At 33.1% G+C, this 18,870-nt stretch overlaps 2 protein-coding genes and 1 non-coding gene across 3 annotated transcripts; 1 reads left to right on the top strand and 2 right to left on the bottom strand.

The window, feature by feature from the left end:
- Positions 1-529: 529 nt before the first annotated feature.
- On the top strand, positions 530-3,882 carry LOC114406296 (probable aquaporin PIP1-4). Its single transcript, XM_028368967.1, has 4 exons — positions 530-1,111; positions 2,159-2,454; positions 2,675-2,815; positions 3,436-3,882. The coding sequence occupies exons 1-4, from the start codon at positions 787-789 to the stop codon at positions 3,526-3,528; spliced, it is 855 nt and encodes a 284-aa protein (XP_028224768.1). The 5' UTR covers positions 530-786; the 3' UTR covers positions 3,529-3,882.
- Positions 3,883-5,677: 1,795 nt separating this feature from the next.
- On the bottom strand, positions 5,678-6,022 carry LOC114405027. The gene has a single exon (XM_028367723.1). It carries the CDS (start codon positions 6,020-6,022, stop codon positions 5,678-5,680), a length of 345 nt encoding a protein of 114 aa, XP_028223524.1.
- A 9,673-nt stretch (positions 6,023-15,695) lies between these two features.
- On the bottom strand, positions 15,696-15,802 carry LOC114407970. The gene has a single exon (XR_003665773.1). It is a non-coding gene; the product is annotated as a small nucleolar RNA R71 (small nucleolar RNA).
- Between the last annotated feature and the right edge of the window lie 3,068 nt (positions 15,803-18,870).

Below are 18,870 nucleotides of genomic sequence, written 5' to 3'. Positions count from 1 at the left end.
GAGAATTCTTGTGAGGTTCAAATATTTTTCAAGAGGAAGAGAAAAGCCAACAACATATTTTTATTATTAACGGAAACTTATTAAAAAAAATTACAAAATTTGTGAATTTTATTTCTTATTTAATGAGTCCTCTTGTAATATTTAACAAATTTTAACTGTTTTATTTAATAAACAAATGCTTTAAAAATTATATGTTAGAGACAGAATTGGTAAGCCTCCCTCTAATGGGAGGGAATGGTGTTTTCTTCAGACATGATTACATATTCTAAACTTATATGATATGTAAGATTTCTGAATAAACTGAAATAATTTATGTGAGTTCATTCACGTATTTTGATGGATAATCAATCTTTTTGTTCCGTTAGAAAAAGTGATGCTCTCAAAAGTTGAAAATGAAAAGGTACACTTTCCCATAGTGACGGCAAGAAAAACGAATTTCTCAAGGTCCCCCTATTGTCCTTGGGCGGTGGATTGTCCCCATAATGCACAGTTTCATCATACTCGCTTTTTCGATTTTCCTTATTAGAAGTCACCACACCATTACTCCCCTTTAAGAAAAAAACCCCCAACCTATGTCCCCAACCTTACGCTACAAATACCTTCCACACACTCCACCACTCTCGTGATTTCATTGCATAATCCATTGACTAGAAATCCCATATTTTCCCCCCACATTAACTCACCCAACCCCTCTTTCTAAAAGGCCTCAAGGATACACTCCGGACTTAATTACGTTATTTTGTTAGGGTCACCGTTTCGAGATATTCTAAACTTGTACTGAAAAATATGGAGGGAAAAGAAGAGGACGTAAGAGTTGGAGCCAACAGGTACGGAGAGAGGCAGCCAATAGGGACCGCTGCTCAGGCTAAAGACTACAGAGAGCCACCGTCGGCGCCTCTCTTCGAACCGGGAGAGTTGTCATCGTGGTCTTTCTATAGGGCTGGCATAGCAGAGTTTGTGGCCACTTTCTTGTTCCTCTACATCACAGTGCTGACTGTGATGGGTGTGTTCAAATCTAAGAGCAAGTGTTCCACTGTGGGTATCCAAGGCATTGCTTGGGCTTTTGGGGGAATGATCTTTGCTCTTGTTTATTCCACTGCTGGAATCTCAGGTAAAATTCACATACTAGTTTTTTTTTTTTTTTTTTTTTTTTGCATATAACATCTTCCTGTTAATCATTTTAGTATTTTATAATATATATATTTACCATCCTAAACAAAAATTCATGTTTTTTTTTTGTTTAAAAAGAAAGGATAGAATTAGGCTTTTTTTAAGTAAGTAATATTGTTGATTCTTCTAAAAAAAGTTTTTAAATACCTTTTCAGTCTTTATAATTTAATTTTTTTATTTTTGTCTGTATAAAAATTATTTTTTTATTTTAATCCTTATAAATTATATTTATTTGTTTTTTTCATATTAGTTTTAAATAATACTTTTTCAATGTTTGAAGTATTATATATAATATTTTAAGGACTTAAAAATAAAATAAATATAATTTATAAAAATTAAAAATAATTTTTTTACAAATATGAAAATAAAAAATATTAAATTATAAAGACTAAAATGATATTTTTTTTTAAAAAAGTTAATGTTGATAGTTAAGATAATGGTTGACATTATAAGATAAATATGACAATTGATTTTCTTGTAAAAAAAAATAACAAAGGCTATTTATTTTATTCTGAAAATTGGATTCTGCCCAGTACAGAGGAACCAAATCAGATAGAAGATATTGTATTCAAATTCGTATTCAAGTGTTCAATGAAATAGCCATAGGACTTAACGAGAGTTGTCGTGAGAGTTTCTCTCTCTCATATATATGAAGTTATGTGAAATTTTCACATTATAAAGTAGTGAAAAAAATTCTAGTTTATAGGAGACACTCAAGAAATCAATTAACAGCAGTACAGCCTTATACTAAATGTGTTTGGTTACTTAAATCACACAAAGATGATACTATTTGACTCGATTAAAGATTAAAAATTTAAGAATATTATTTATTATGAGATCTCTTCACAACTTTCTCTCATGTCCTCCTTCTTTTTACAAGACAAATTACAAAATTGCATGAAAAAAAAAATATATAGTTAATGAAGTAATCTCCTTAATTATTTATTTTTTTTTGCCTAATGTAGCTTGTGTAAATTTTCTAATGCAGGGGGTCATATTAACCCAGCAGTGACGTTTGGGCTGTTCTTGGCACGCAAGCTCTCTCTGACAAGGGCAATTTTTTACATAATCATGCAGTGCTTGGGAGCTATATGTGGTGCTGGTGTAGTTAAGGGGTTCGAGCCACACCTCTATGAGAGGCTTGGTGGTGGTGCCAACACAATCGCTAAAGGGTACACCAATAGTGCTGGCCTTGGAGCAGAGATTGTTGGCACATTTGTGCTTGTTTACACTGTCTTCTCTGCCACTGATGCCAAAAGAAATGCTAGAGACTCCCATGTTCCAGTGAGTAAAAACTTTTCCTAACACAAATGCTAGTGCCACTTTCTTTTTAATACTCTTTCTAAGATTAGATGAAATTAAAATTGATGATTTTTAATAAATTTCAATCAATCAATATCAGAAAGAAAGTGTCACTAGCTTTCACCATTTTATATCAGTATTTTACAAAGGTATAATTTGTGTTATGACAATATGTCTAATTATAAAAATTTGAATGGATCAGATTTTGGCACCACTGCCTATTGGTTTTGCTGTGTTTCTAGTGCATTTGGCTACAATTCCTGTTACAGGGACTGGTATCAACCCTGCTAGAAGTCTAGGTGCAGCCATTATCTTCAACAAGGACCAAGCTTGGGATGACCATGTGAGTCTTCTTCATCCTTTATTTTGTTTAGATTTTTATCTTCCTTTACTCTCTTTTTTCTTCTACTGTGGCTTGTATAATAAGCCAGTTTTATCTATAGCCAACACTATAACTCAATAAATTAGTGAAAATTTAATGATAGAACATTGTTTTCTTTTTATTAATTCTGGGTCAAAAAATTTAGTGATAAATCTTCTAAATATTTTACATAAATTGTTTTGTTATTAATTTTAATTTTAGTTTAATCATTTGATTCTTATACTTACACAATCTTTACATTTTAGTTCCTAAATTTAAAAACTACTTATTTTAATTTCTACACATATACTTTTTAATTCATTTTAGTCTAAAAAAAAATTTATTTGTTATTGTTATCCAAAATTATAAAAACTAAAACACATTAAAAAATATACGTACAATAACTAAAATCAGTCAAAAAGTGTATATGTAGAACTTCTAAATATATACACAGATATAAAAATAAAATAATTAAATCTTTGATTTTTTTTTATTTATTTTTTTGTTAGTAAGCTCTGGTAGGACAGAATATACTAATTAATTGGCTATTGCTAAGCGAAAAATAAAGTTAAAATTTCCCAAATTATATTATTGTGCTGCAGTGGATATTTTGGGTTGGGCCTTTCATTGGGGCAGCACTTGCAGCTTTGTACCATCAGATAGTGATCAGGGCCATCCCCTTCTCGTCGAAGTGATGCAACATTGAAGATGAATTGAAGGAATAATGCCTCAAAAATAAAAGTAGTAACTAGTTGAGTCCAAGACAGCATTCCCACGTAAAAGATGTTCCTATGACTTCTGCTAATGATTTACTACTACTACTACTATTAATTTATGCATAATTAATCTATTCAAATCTCATGTATTTGGAGACGCATTAGAACTTGCGCAAACCGTGTGGTATGCATCGTTTATTTCTTTTTTTGTCCTTCTATTTAACAGCTTCTCTGCACAAAGCAGAAACTGCAGGTCTATATTTGCTAGAGTAAATTGTATAATTATGTTATGATGTTCAATAATCAGCCCTCTATCTATCGTTTGGATTTGTTTTTTGTGATAATTCATGTCCGTAAGTCCAGCATAATTTAGATGGCTCCGTTGAAGAATATAGTTTCGAATACAAATTATTTTTTAATATTATAATTAAATGAATTATATAATCGAATAAAAATAAATTCATGATTAGAATGTTAAGTCTAGAAACATGAAATATTAACAACTACTAATTTGATACTGTGTAACCAGTGTTAAAAACTGCTGCCCACTTTTTGTTTTCTTTTTTTCTTTTTTTTTTTTTCTTTTGGGGTTCTTATTGACCCCAACAGAATTGCTATTAGTCTCACCTCTATTTTTAATTTTTCAAAACTATCATTCCCCACATTGTACAGCAGAACCATACTTCTTGTATGAGTGAAGGTGTGAAAAAAATTGCACAATAAACATATAATTTTGTTGCATATTATATGATTGAATCATGTTTTCGTTTTATATATATATATATATATATATATATATATATTTTTTTTTTTCACCTCACATATCAAACGGAAATACAATTTCATTTTATTGAATATCAAAACAGAGTTGGACAGCGGTGATGATGGTTGCTGTGGAGTTAATGGGTTGGGAGAGAAGAGGTGAGAGGAAGAGGGAAGGATAAAAAATTCTTTTTTCATTATTGTAGGAGGCAGTAACAATATGATTGAGGGGCCTTATTATCAAAATGGAATAAATTTTTATGTTATTTTTTGAGGGTATGTTTTAAAAAATTATCCGGGATATATGTCCTAACAGGTGTTACAATTTCTGGTTTAGAAGTCGTAACACTTGTTATTACTTCTAATTTTTTAACTGAAGTCATAAAATTATTAACGATTTCAGTTAATTTTTTTTTTTACGATTTTGAAGTGGTAGGATTTTTTTTTTGTTTTTTGATTTTATGACTTTAAAGTCATAAAATCATTTTTTTTATGGTTTACGACTTTAAAGTCGTAAACCAATTTTTTTATTTAATGTTTAAGTTAATTTTTTTACATTTTTTTTTAATTTTTTTTAAATTATTTAAATGGATAATAAATAATATTAACTTGACTTATTATTAGTATACTTTTTATGATTTTTTTTGATATGTTATTAATTTATTTTAATGTTTTATTATTTGAAACATGTTATATATTTTTATTTAAATGTTTTTGTTTATTTAAAATTTAGATAATCTATTAATAAAAATACATAATAAAATTTTTAAAAAAATAATTAATACATTAATATAAAACACACAATACAAATGAAAGAAAAACATAAAAAGTACAAGTTATATTAGTCATGTACTTATTTGTATGGATAGTTAGTATGATTATGTCATTCACTTCTACATAATGAACATTTCTTAAGGTTAGTAGTCATATGACCATACTGTTTTCCTTCATCGTAGGCCTGAGTCCATTTACTCTTAGGAATTTGATCCAACCAATCTGCTACTTGTGGAAAGTCTGCTTGCATTGCAAGCAACTTTGCCTGAAATCGTGGTTTCCTCATCTCATATCCTATGCCAAAAGATAAAACAATGAGTAATAAATATAGCGAAAATGTAATAAATCAAGAATATGATGCATGAAATAGGAAGAAACATACCCATATTGATGACTTGTTTTTTAAGTCAACATTTTTAAACTGTTTGTTGAAATTTGATGCAATGTGACGAATGCAATACACAAACGAATCATCTGGTCCATTCCACCCAATGCATTCCGATTGTAAAGCGGCTAGCAAACCGGTTCCCCTGTCTGATATAATACACAAATTTGGTTACGGTGTAACATATCTTAGTAAATAATGCAATAATCACATCCAAGCTTCTTTAATCTCGCTCTCAATAATTTCAAAAGCAAGTGGAAAATTGTTCCTACTTCCATCTTGTCCAATGGTAGTCAACAAAGTACCACGATATTTGCCAGTTAAAAATGTCCCATCTACTTGCACAAGTGACTTGCAATATTTGAAGCCTTCAATGCATGGGTTAAACGCCCAAAATACATGATTAAGAATCACCCTAGGAGGGTCATCGTCATCGTCCTCCATTGAAGATGAAGTTTTGTATTTTAGTATGGTACTTGATACAAAATGTTGAGCAGTTGACAACCTTACAGGCAGGTAATTGTATGATTGTTCGCAACTTTCATATGCCATTTCAAGGGCTTTTTGTTTAGTTGTCCATGTTTTTTTTGTATGAAACAGTGTAACCAAATTGTTGATGCATGTCTGCAATCAAGGTTTTGATTTCGATACCCGAATTTGTTTTCACTAAATGAACAATATTATGGGCAATTACAGAAGAGTCTAACCTTACATGATCTTGTGATATGAAAGAATTTGTGCAGGTGTGAATATCGTTTAATTTCTTCAACTCCCACCTCTTTCGTATTTTGCTTAACGATACTCTCGCCCTCCAATAACATCCATTACCATATTGACTACACATGACAATGTACTTGTCACTCTTGTTCTTGGCCACATCAAAATTAAATGAATGCATAAAATGAAATTGTTTAATGGCATTCACATCTGTTGTTTTGATTCAAATGTCAACCCTTCGTAAAGGTTATTTGTACTAGCACTCCCTCTCCTTTGATGAGGATTTGAGTACTCTTGATTTTCTGAAAGTTGGCTACTAATAGTTTCAAAATATGAAGATGACTCACTTTGATTGCTTGGTTCACCATGTTCATGAAAATCATGTTGTTGCTCGTCATCACTAAAGTCGTTAATATTATCTCTTATTATGGGTTCTTCACTAACCATATGTAAAAAAAAGTAATTTACTAGTGAAATGGAATCAATTTTGTGTATGTAACGTAAATTTTTTTTAAAAAAACTGTTAAATAAATACGAAAGTGAAGAAAAAGTTTTAATTTTGTGTATGTAACGCTCAAAAAATTATACCAGTAACACTATAAGTAACACGTAAAAATCAGAAAACCAACTAGTTGTTTAGATGCAACAAATGCAAGATTGTGTAAATGTGAATTATAAGTGTTAATGAACCCTCCTTTTATAAGTTACACCCAAGTGAACAGTATTTCAGAACATTTAATGCTAAGTATTGCATCCACCATCAATAAAAATAATAATAGGTACCATAAAATAATGAATTCTTTAACTAATTTAATATTTTAAAAATTAATTTATGTAACTAAACCCTAAATTAATAATAACTAAACACTAATATACTAAAACATAAAATAATAACTAAACAAAATTAATTTAGCATGTATAATAATTTATCTAACTAAACCCTAAATTAATAATAACTAAACACTAATTAGTAAAACATAAAATAATAACTAAATAAAATTAATTTAACATGTATAATAATTTATCTAACTAAACCCTAAATTAATAATAACTAAACACTAATATACTAAAACATAAAATAATAACTAAATAAAATTAATTTAACATGTATAATAATCTATCTAACTAAACCCTAAATTAATAATAACTAAACACTAATTAGTAAAACATAAAATATTTAACCAAAAAAATTAATTTAACATGTATAATAATTTATTTAGCTAAACCCTAAATTAATAATAACTAAACACTAATTAGTAAAACATAATTATAAGAACGCATATACACCAATAACATGTAATCAATATATGGATATATATAAAATAATTTCCATGAATATTGAAGTCGTGTGATCTTTCACGACTTCAATAAATCACCATTCTTTCATGCTTCAATCTGCACCATCCATTCATTCATGCTTCAATCCCCAACAGTGAAGTCATAGGAAGGAGCACGACTTCAAAGTCATTTGTTTCTTCTCGACTTCTTTGCTCGTGAATCTGCAACTACTTGGTCTTCTGTTTTTGGTTGTTTTCATTGCATAATGCAATGATATTTTTGCGTTTAGTGTAGGGATTAGCATGCAGTTAAAGTGCTGCAAAATGCAGCTGAAAACTACACCATTTTGGTTTTACATGGAGCTTGTTTAATGCAATGTGTTGTTCAGTCAGTGTGCAACAATGAAAAAGCAGAAAACAACAATGTTTTAATCTCGTGAAGCTACCACATGGCTTCCATTTATGATTGTCGTGAAGCTAGCAATGAAAAAGCTAGGACTGAAAAAGTATAAGAACATGCAGTGTTTTAATGTTTGCACATGGTAACTTCAGAAAAGGATGTTGAAAACAAGCATTGTATGCTTCAATAAATTGCATCGTGAAGGTTGCACATGCATGAATAATATAAAAGTAAAGTGGTGTGTAAGAAGCATGCACATGCTACTCACAACTGGTATATCATGAAGCATGCTTACAGGTACATGAAATGATGTATGAGACCATTGAATCTTGCCACTCACAGTTCCTATCTCGTGAAGGTATCTCATGAAGCATGCTTATATGGTCTCTTACATGAAATGATGTATCATACCATGGAATCTTGCCAAAAATAAAGGTAGTCAATAATAACTTATGTTGCCAGCAATAATGCTACTCAATAATAACTTGAATCACGAACCACTCAAACATGCTTTAAGTTGTGTATATTGGACTCCAGCAAGAATGCATCAATATTATACAAGTTAACATATCAGAAGGTTATACTTTGGCAAAAAAACATTGTGTCAACCATTACCTTACACCACCCTCCTTTCATTCTTTTCTATCCTTATTTTCATCCTTCTATCCATTTACCAATGACACATGCACAACCCAAACCAGTTGATTTCTCTTTGTTGCACTTACAAGACAACCATATTTCAAATCAAGTGTGGGAAGGCCAAGAGAGATTGATTCTTCTGAGGTATAATTCTGTTTGGGCTTTTACCCACTTGAATCGAATAAATAATTGAGTAAAAAGTCTAATCACCTTAGCTGGTTTCGGTCATGTTATAAATGTTGGAAAAGTTGATATTAACCAGCATTTGGTTAGTTCATTGGTTGAACGTTGGAGAACCGAGACGCACACATTTCATTTTCCACATTGAGAGACAACCATTACTTTATAGGATGTGGCCCTACAGTTGGGCTTGAAGATTGATGGATTGTCAGTAACCGATATCATCACCGGTGATGTACGTGTTGCTTGTCAGGCCTTACTAGGGGAAACTCCACCTGATAAGTATGTAAAGGGTAAAATAATTTACCAAAGTTGGTTGTGGCAAAATTTTCAGCAACTTCACATTGATTCTGAAGATGTTGTCATTGCACAGCATGCTAGAGCTCATATCATGATGCACATAGGCTGTTGTTTGATGCCAGATACATCAGGTGCAAGAGTTCATTTTATGTATCTTATTTTATTATCGAATTTAACTGAGGCAAGTCATTACAGTTAGGGTGTAGTAGTATTAGCGTCCCTTTTCTGAGCTCTAGATCGGACTGTGAAGCCAGACCAAATAGAAATCGGTGGATGTTTGTTGTTGCTACAATCATGGGCGAGGGATCACATTAAATATATTACCCCAAAGATAGATCACCTATCATGGAAGAAGTACAAGAAAGACTCGGATTTCCTCTTGCACGAAGGTGGTCTCGTCCAAGGATCGAAACAAATATTCCCACCAATTCAGTGAGATTGCTACGCATCATATTTGATAGACTACATATTAATGAGGTTCATTCTTTAATTTTGATGACTTGACTATTTTTTCATGTTTCCTATTCGATTATAAATGTGTGATAATAATAATGTATGCGTTGCAGTTCTTGTGGACTCCCTAGAAATAAGGCCATTAATGAATGATGTTGAGGTATTAATGATTGTTCGGGCAAAAGTTCCTCTCACATGTTTTGCAATTGTGGAATGACATCCAATAGACAGGGTGATGAGACAATTTGGGCTACGAAAAATTATTTCAGATGACCCACCAAACCTAGATCAACTCCACGACATCGAGAGGGAGAACAAATATTTTTTGGCCTCACTATCATTGTCACTGGATTGCCAAATGAAATCATTGGAATGATTATATTGTTCATGGTGAAATGGACCAAGGTCTTTTACATGAAAATTCAAAATACATGCAATGGTATATACGTCGAACTAGACGATATATATTACGTGAAGGAGTACTATCTACTGAGGTTGTAAATCTACTTTACAATTTTTAAAAATTCTTGATATTATTATTTTTTATTATTTCTAACTTTGTAAATTTGAATCACAATATTATCCTGGTCATCACCAACATCAATCATATGCATAACCAAATGTACCTCCAGTGCATGTTCCAAGATTTATGTCCCAACATCATCCATCACAAGCACAATATCAATCAACAAGCTTCTCTGGATACGCATCTCAAGGATATCAACAAAGTTTTCAACTAGTAGGAATCTCATCATATATGCCTCAATACTTATTTCAAGTCCCTTTTACCTCAAATGTTTTTTTATGGCCCCTCACAAATGTTTGTCACCACTTTCAACACTCTACCATTTGCATATAATCTATCACCATTGACTTCTTATTATCGTCCATCATTACCTACTCAAATGTGTGACATGGGTCATGAAGATGAGGAGGAGGATGATGATGACTACAACAATAACGATGATGATGATGACAACAGTGGTGATTATGTTCCTCAACAACACAATTACATGTAAGCATCCTAGAACAAGAGGAGATAGAGGTCGTAGACTAAGAGGACATCAAACACAGGCAAATCTAGCCCAACAAGATGAGAGACCGAGACACATATTTAAAAGAACTCGTTGTGGGACATCATCTCATTATTAGTTTAACAAATATGTAATTTTCATTTAAATATAATCAATTTTTAAATTATAGTGTTTCAAATTTTTCATATCTCCTTTTATTTTTATTATGTATTTTTATAAATAAATTATCTAAATTTTAAATAAACAAAAACATTTAAATAAAAAAATATTAACAATATATAAAATGTTTTAAATAATAAAACATTAAAATAAATTAATAACATATCAAATAAAATTATATAAAAAATACTAATAATAAGTCAAGTTAATATTATTTATTATACATTTAAATAATTTTTTAATTTTTTTTAAAAAGAAAAAAATGTAAAATAATTATAAATTTGAAAAAAAATAACATTAAATAAAAAAAAACTGGTTTACGACTTCAAAGTTGTAAACCATTTAAAAAAATGATTTACGACTCATAAAAAAAAGGTTTTACAATTTTAAAGTCGTAAAATAAATTCCTTACGACTTCAAAGTCGTAAAAAAAAATTAACTGAAGTCATAACAAGTGTGTTACGACTTCTAACTCAGAAGTCATAATACCTGTTACGACTTACCTCCTTTTGGATAATTTTTTAAAACGTACCTCCGATAAAAAAAATAACTTAAAAATTTATCCCCTTTTCCGTTTAAAAAGCCAAGATTGAGGTCAATACCAATTCTTTTTTCATTTTTGTAGGTGTAATGCACTGTTTTTGTTGTTTGGTTAACAAAATGGGCCACGGCCCCGGGTAATGCAAAAGGTTTTATATATGGGCTTGATAGAACAAATTTTTTATAACTTTTTTTTTTCTAGTCTCCCACTTAAAGGAAGATATTTGTGTCTCAAGCAGGAAGAACTCATAAGTCATAACTGAGTCAAATCTCCTATGTTTTTTTTTTTAAAAAATAAACTCGAAATTTTATTTAAAATAAATATAGTTCCTTATTACTCAAATGAATAAATATTGATTGCCAAGAGTTGGTTACTAGTAAAGCACAAAATGTATAATATTTGGTCTTTACTAACATAGACTTGAGATTAGTTTGTTGGTAAATTTATTTAACTACTTATAATTTGTTGAAAGTCTCTAAAAATGGACTCTACACTATAATTAATCAATCTTAATAATTTTAATCCATGAACAGAAAAAGCAGGATAACATATCAAAGGATTTAGAGTTTATTTTTTAATCTTGAGACTTTTTAATTTAGAGAAGGCAATTATTTACCTCCAAAACAATCAAAGAAGAAACAAGCCACTAAAGATGTAGGAACTCAAACCTCAAACTCGAGAAAAAAGGAACTATTGGAGAGGGAGAAGGAGAAATGAGAAAAAGAGAGGGGTAGGAAGAAGCTTAAGCTTTTGAAGCTTGACAGTTTTATCCTCTGATTTGAAACCCTCTGCGTCGATTTTCTTGGGAATTCTCTATCACTCAATTTATTAATTCCACAATTTTATAATATTGCCAATTAAATTTCCATTATTTTTTCTTGCATTTTCTTCAAAGTTTAGTTTATTGAAATTCATGTCTTAATACCATGTATTGTGTCATGCAACTAGAGTGTGTAGTAGGAAATCTTTTTTATTTTTTCAGCAAAAGATATATTTATATATAATAGGGCACAAAGGGTACCCAAAACCATTTACATAAAAGGAGAAAATACTAGTTTGTTTGCCATGGTTACTTTGGATAAAAAAAATTACATATGTAAATATAGTGTAACCATAGGTAATAGCCAACTGACTCACCCAGGCATCCCAAAAAAAATTGCAACATTATCACTTCTACGAGCCTAGCAAATTTCATCTCCATTCATTAAGATATGTTTTAAAATTCAATTGCCACTGCGAAAAGGTCCCAACTTCAACAGAGATCAGATTTTTTAGCCATAGCCAAGAAAAGAACATAATATCTTGAACTAACTTACAACTATCAAAATTGCCTTGCTGGAAAACACATTGATTTCGAGTTTTCCAGATATTCCACACTATTGATCCCAAAATATCATTCTCACTTGTCCAACTTTCTTCGTGGATTGAAAGCCCTAGTGTTGTAGAAAATGCTGCTCTACAGACCCCGGTTGGACCACATAATCATCAAACCAAAGGTAACAATCTGTCCAGATGTTTTGAATGCATGGACTGATAGCATCAGCAACAGGAAGGAGGAAGAAGATAACACAGTCATGAATAAAAGTGCAGATAAGAAATATTTCAAGTAGCTTTTAGTTGGCACAGGAGGTAACTTGACCTTGAATCCAAGGTGTTACATTTCCTTCCTCTCGCTCATAACATTTGGTCCGACCTGCTACCATGGCCGAACACGGAACTCGCTGCACCACCACTGACAGACTAGAAGAAGCCATCTTCGTTCTCTTCAAGAAACACTCTGAGTTGGCCAACAAAGTTGACGCCATGTGTGAGCGATTTTCTCACATGGCCTCTGCACATCCTCCGCAGTCACAGCTTCCCATACCTTCGTGCCCTCCGGTCAAGCTTGACGTCCCTCGTTTCAACGGCCATGATCCATTAAGGTGGATCTTCAAAATTTCTCAATTTTTTGACTACCAAGGGACATCGGAAGAAGATCGCTGATGTGCCATTATTTTCTCCTATTTCTTAACCCTTTTTGCACCATTTTAAGTATTGATTAATCTTAATTGTCAAATTAATTAGGCAATTTTATTATTTGGGCCCATTCAGCTAATTTGATGTTTTTAATCTAATTTCAGGAATTAATGAAGCATTGGGCTTGAATCCAGAATTGGGCTTGGACTTGAAGAGGGCAGACTATTTTATTCTACAAAATTTTATCTTATCTAGACTTTATCTTATCTAGATATTATTTAGATTTGATCTCATCTAGATACTATTTCATCTAGATCTTATCTTATCTTATCTAGATTTGATTTTATTTTATTTATGGGCTTGGACTTAAAACAGATTTGTAAGCTTTGGGGCTGAAAAAACTATATAACAGCACCAAGGTTCTAGTTTAGGCTCTCTCCCTCCTCTCCTCTCTCTTCTCTTTCTCATTTTTTTCATTTTTGGCAATTCCAGTTCTGACTTTTCGTTTTAGCAATAAAATTTTGTTCTTCAATCTATAATTTCATTCTCTATTGATTAATGGAAGGCTAAGTCTCCAACGTTGTTTTCTCTTGAGGATCAAGCACAATTCTCTTTAAGGTTCTATTATTACTGTTAAATTCTGCTCAGTTTTTCCTCTTCACTAATTACTATGCATTTGTTGCTATTAATTCATACATGCTTAGTGCTTGATTAATTGTCTCTACGCTTAATTTACATTCATGCTTAATGATCGTTTATGAGTAATTGGTGTATGTGTTGCTTAATCACATAATGAATGCCTTATGTTAAATTTCGCTTAGTAATTTAATTTAGGGTTGGATTAAGTGGTTGAACTGAATAAGGATAAACTCTCGTAACCTAGGATAAGAGACTTGCTTGTGAATCAAGGGGAAACAACGTGTTTTAATTCTGATATTTTCTAATTCACATCTATTCGCTGTTTAATTTACAAAAGCAAACAACCCCCCCAATTCGTTACTATTTTCCTACTATCTGTTATGAACATTTGGTTTATCATTGTTCGTTAGGAAACGACCTAGGATCACTTCCTAGTCACTGCATTTTAATGTTTATTTAATTCGGGTACGGTCTCGATCAAATTTGGCGCCGTTGCTAGGGAGCAATGTCCAAAGGTTCATAATAGCTAGTGATTCATGTTTTATGTTTAGTTGTTTTATGCTTTCGTGTGTTGTGTTAGTGTGTGTTAGTGTTGTGTTCGTGTTGCGTTAAGTGTGTTTAGAGTCTTGTTATTTTGTTTAGTGTGGTGTTCTGTTTTAGTTTTTCTGTTCAGCGCCTCTCCTATTTCAGTTTTGTGTTTTGCTGTGAATAGTGATTTGCAATGGATTTAGCGACCACTTTTGTGAACTGGAAAACAGGGTAGTAGTGGAAATCCCTTAGCGACAGATTTTAGAGACCACCCTTGCTGAATTAATTGAGATTTTTTGTTTTGGTAGCTATAGTTGTTGTTTTTGGCTGAATTTTTGTGTGGTCACTTCTTTTGATCCATATTTTTTGGGAAAAATAGCTGGAACCCTTAGTTTGGTCATATTTGAAAGTTCCAAAAAAGTAGCAAATTTGATTTTTGTCAAAACTTCAAACAGCCATAACTTTTGCTCCGGTTATCAGAATCGCTATTATTATATATGTATTTGGGGTAGAAAAAAATTTCCCATGCCGTGGAAGCTTGCTGTAGGCTGGTTGAGGTCTCCTTCTTCCAAAAATTGTGATTCTGTCAAAAGTTTTTTATTTTCCAAGTATTATTCTCTTATTTTTCTTAACTTATCATTTTTAGCTTCTATAGTTAGACTTTGAATTTTTGTTTGAAATTTTTTGTGCTATCATTTTTTAGCTTCCAAGTATTATTCTCTTATTTTTCTTAACTTATAAGGTTGCTCACAAAATTTTAATTCATTTGGATATCATTTAATGGTACCTGTAGTTCAAACCGACACTGTTACTTACATAAGATGGCAACTAGTTATGCATGCTGAATATAGTGTATGACTAGAGGCAATCCATATGACTTACAACCCTTTGATCCTGAGATAGATAGGACATTTCATAGATTAGTTAGACATCATTTAGTACCTTTTGAGCATCCTGAGCATTCTATTTTTGGTGATTTTGAGCATTATAGTTTTGAACATTCTGATTTTGAACATTCTGAGAACATGGCACAACCTCCACCCCGTGAGAGGACTCTAAGGGAATGGCTGCACCTGATTTCACCTATGAAAGCTTGAGCATCCAATACCCCGATGAGGATGTCCCATATGTTCTTAAAACTGAACTGATCCATTTGCTACCAAAGTTTCATGGCTTTGCAGGTGAAGACCCGCACAAACATCTGAAAGAATTCCATATTGTCTGCTCCACCATGAAACCCCCAGATGTCCAGGAGGATCACATATTTCTGAAGGCTTTTCCTCATTCTCTGGAGGGAGTGGCAAAGGACTGACTATATTACCTTGCTCCAAGAGCCATCACGAGCTAGGATGACCTCAAGAGAGTATTCTTAGAAAAAAATTTCCCTGCTTCTAGGACCACGACCATCAGAAAGGATATTTCAGGCATTAGACAACTCAGTGGAGAAAGCTTATATGAATACTGGGAGAGATTTAAGAAACTATGTGCTAGTTGCCCTCACCACCAGATTTCTGAGCAGCTTCTCCTCCAATATTTTTATGACGGACTCAGTAACATGGAGAGAAGTATGATAGATGCTGCCATTGGTGGAGCCCTTGGAGACATGACTCCTGCTGAAGCCAGAAATTTAATTGAGAAGATGACTTCAAACTCCCAGCAGTTTAGTGCCAAAAGTGATGCTATTGTCATTAGAGGAGTGCATGAAGTAGCCACGAATTCATCTTCATTAGGTGAGACTAAGAAGCTTGAAGGTAAACTAGATGCCTTGATTAATCTGGTAACCCAATTGGCCATGAATAAAAAATCTGCACTTGTCGCCTGACTCTGTGGTTTATGCTCCTCTGCCAACCACCACACAGACCTTTGCCCTTCTGTGCAACAATCTGAAGCAATTGAACAGCTTGAAGCTTATGCTGCAAACATCTACAATAGACCTCCTCAACCTCAGCAGCAAAATCAGCCACCATAGAATAATTATGACCTCTCCAGCAACAGGTACAATCCCGGGTGGAGGAATCATCCCAACCTTAGATGGTTGAATCCTTCACAACAGCAACAACAACAACCTTATTTTCAAAATGTTGTTGGCCCAAGCAGACCATACGTTCCTCCACCAATCCAGCAGGAATAGCCCCAAAAACAACAAATAGTTGAGGCTCCTCCGCAACCTTCCCTTGAAGAACTTGTGAGACAAATGACTATGCAAAACATGCAGTTTCAACAAGAGACTAGAGCCTCCATTCAGAGCTTAACTAATCAAATGGGACAATTGGCTACACAGTTAAATCAACAACAGTCCTAGAATTCTGACAAATTACCTTCTCAATCTGTCCAGAATCCCAAAAATGTGAGTGCCATTACATTGAGGTCGGGAAAGCAGTGTCAAGGACCTCAACCAACAACATCTTCCTCATCCGCAAATGAACCTGCCCAACTTCACTCTACTCCAGAAAAAGATGATGACAAAAATTTAAAGAGTAAGTTACCTAACAATTTCTATGCAGGTGAATCTAAAGAGAAGCAGCATATCCCTCTTCCATTCCCTCCAAGAGCAATTTCCAACAAAAAAATGGAAGAGACAGAGAAGGAGATATTGGAAACATTTAGAAAAATAGAGGTAAACATACCTCTGCTGGATGCAATAAAGCAAATTCCAAGATATGCTAAACTCTTGAAGGAGTTGTGCACTAATAAGCGGAAGCTTAAAGGAAGTGAAAGAATTAGTATGGGCAGAAATGTCTCTGCATTGATTGGTAAATCTATTCCCCAAATCCCTGAAAAATGTAAAGATCTAGGTACATTCAACAATACTTGTATTATAGGAAACAATAAGTTTGACAATGCCATGCTAGATTTAGGAGCTTCTGTTAGTGTGATGCCTCTGTCTATTTTTAATTCTCTATCTCTTGGTCCCTTGCAGTCAACTGATGTGGTAATTCATTTAGCTAATAGAAGTGTTGCCTATCCTGCTGGTTTCATAGAGGATGTCCTAGTTAGAGTTGGTGAACTGATTTTCCCTGTTGATTTTTATATTTTGAATATGGAGGAGGGATTTTCTAAAGGATCAGTTCCCATCATTCTAGGCAAACCTTTTATGAAAACTGCTAGAACTAAGATAGATGTATATGCTGGCACACTATCTATGGAGTTTGGTGATATAACTGTTCATTTTAATATTCTTGATGTTATGAAACACCCATCTGAAGATTTTTCTATATTTCGTGTTGAAATAATTGACCATATTATTGATGAATACATGACTGATCTTCATTCTAATCTGCATGCCTGTCACTCTTCATGCATTGAATCTGAATTTGTACTTGATCATATGTTTGAATTTGATGCTGAGAGTGAATCTGAAATTTATATTGATTACATGTCTGGTGATGTTTTACCTCTTGAGATTGATTTTCTAGAGTCAGATAGAACTAACCATGTTTCAGGAAGTACACATACCTCTGACTTTCTTTATGAGGTACAGGCTGAGAAACCATCTCTTTCTACCATTATCCAGCTACCCACACCAGAATTGAAGCCTCTACCATCAAATTTAAAATATGCTTACTTGGATGATAGCAAAAGTTTTCCAGTAATTATATCTGCCTCCCTAGCTGATAAGCAAGAGGAGAAGCTGTTATCAGTTCTCAAGAAGCATAAGAAGGCTATAGGCTGGACCCTGGCGGACATTCTTGGTATTAGCCCACCCACATGTATGCATCAAATAAATTTAGAGGATGGGGCTAAACCAGTAAGACAGCCACAGAGAAGACTCAACCCGGTAATTCTTGATGTAGTCAAGAAGGAGGTAACCAAGCTTTTGCAAGTTGACATCATTTATCCTATCTCCGACAGCCAATGGGTGAGTCCCGTCCAGGTAGTCCCGAAGAAAACCGGTCTCACCGTCATAAAAAATGAGAAGGAGGAGCTAATTCTTACTTGGGTGCAGAACAGTTGGAGAGTCTACATCGACTATAGGAGGCTGAACCAGGTTACCAAAAAGGACCATTTTGCCCTGCCATTCATTGACCAGATGCTTGAACGCCTGGCAGGTAAATCTCACTACTGTTTCCTTGATGATTTTTCTGGTTATATGCAAATCACTATTGATCCTGAGGATCAGGAAAAGACCACATTCACCTACCCCTTCGGCACTTTTGCCTATAGGAGGATGCCTTTCGGCCTGTGCAATGCCCCTGGTACCTTCCAACGGTGCATGATTAGTATTTTTAGTGATTTTTTAGAAAATTGCATAGAGGTGTTTATGGATGATTTCACTGTATATGGATCCTCTTTTGATGTTTGTTTGGATAGTCTGGAAAAGGTTTTGAATAGATGCATTGAAACTAATCTTGTTCTAAATTTTGAAAAATGTCATTTTATGGTTGAGCAAGGTATAGTTTTAGGCCACATTATTTCCAATAAGGGCATTGAAGTAGGTCCTGCAAAAATTTATGTTATTTCACAATTGCCTTACCCCTCTTGCGTGCGAGAGGTGCGATCTTTTCTTGGTCATGCAGGATTCTACAGGCGCTTTATAAGAGATTTTAGCAAGGTAGCCCTTCCACTATCCAACTTGT

The sequence above is a fragment of the Glycine soja genome, chromosome 3, assembly GCF_004193775.1.
Source record: "Glycine soja cultivar W05 chromosome 3, ASM419377v2, whole genome shotgun sequence".
Lineage (NCBI taxonomy): Eukaryota > Viridiplantae > Streptophyta > Magnoliopsida > Fabales > Fabaceae > Glycine > Glycine soja.
Note: the sequence above shows the minus strand (reverse complement) of the source record. Positions and strands in the feature narration are given on the sequence as shown.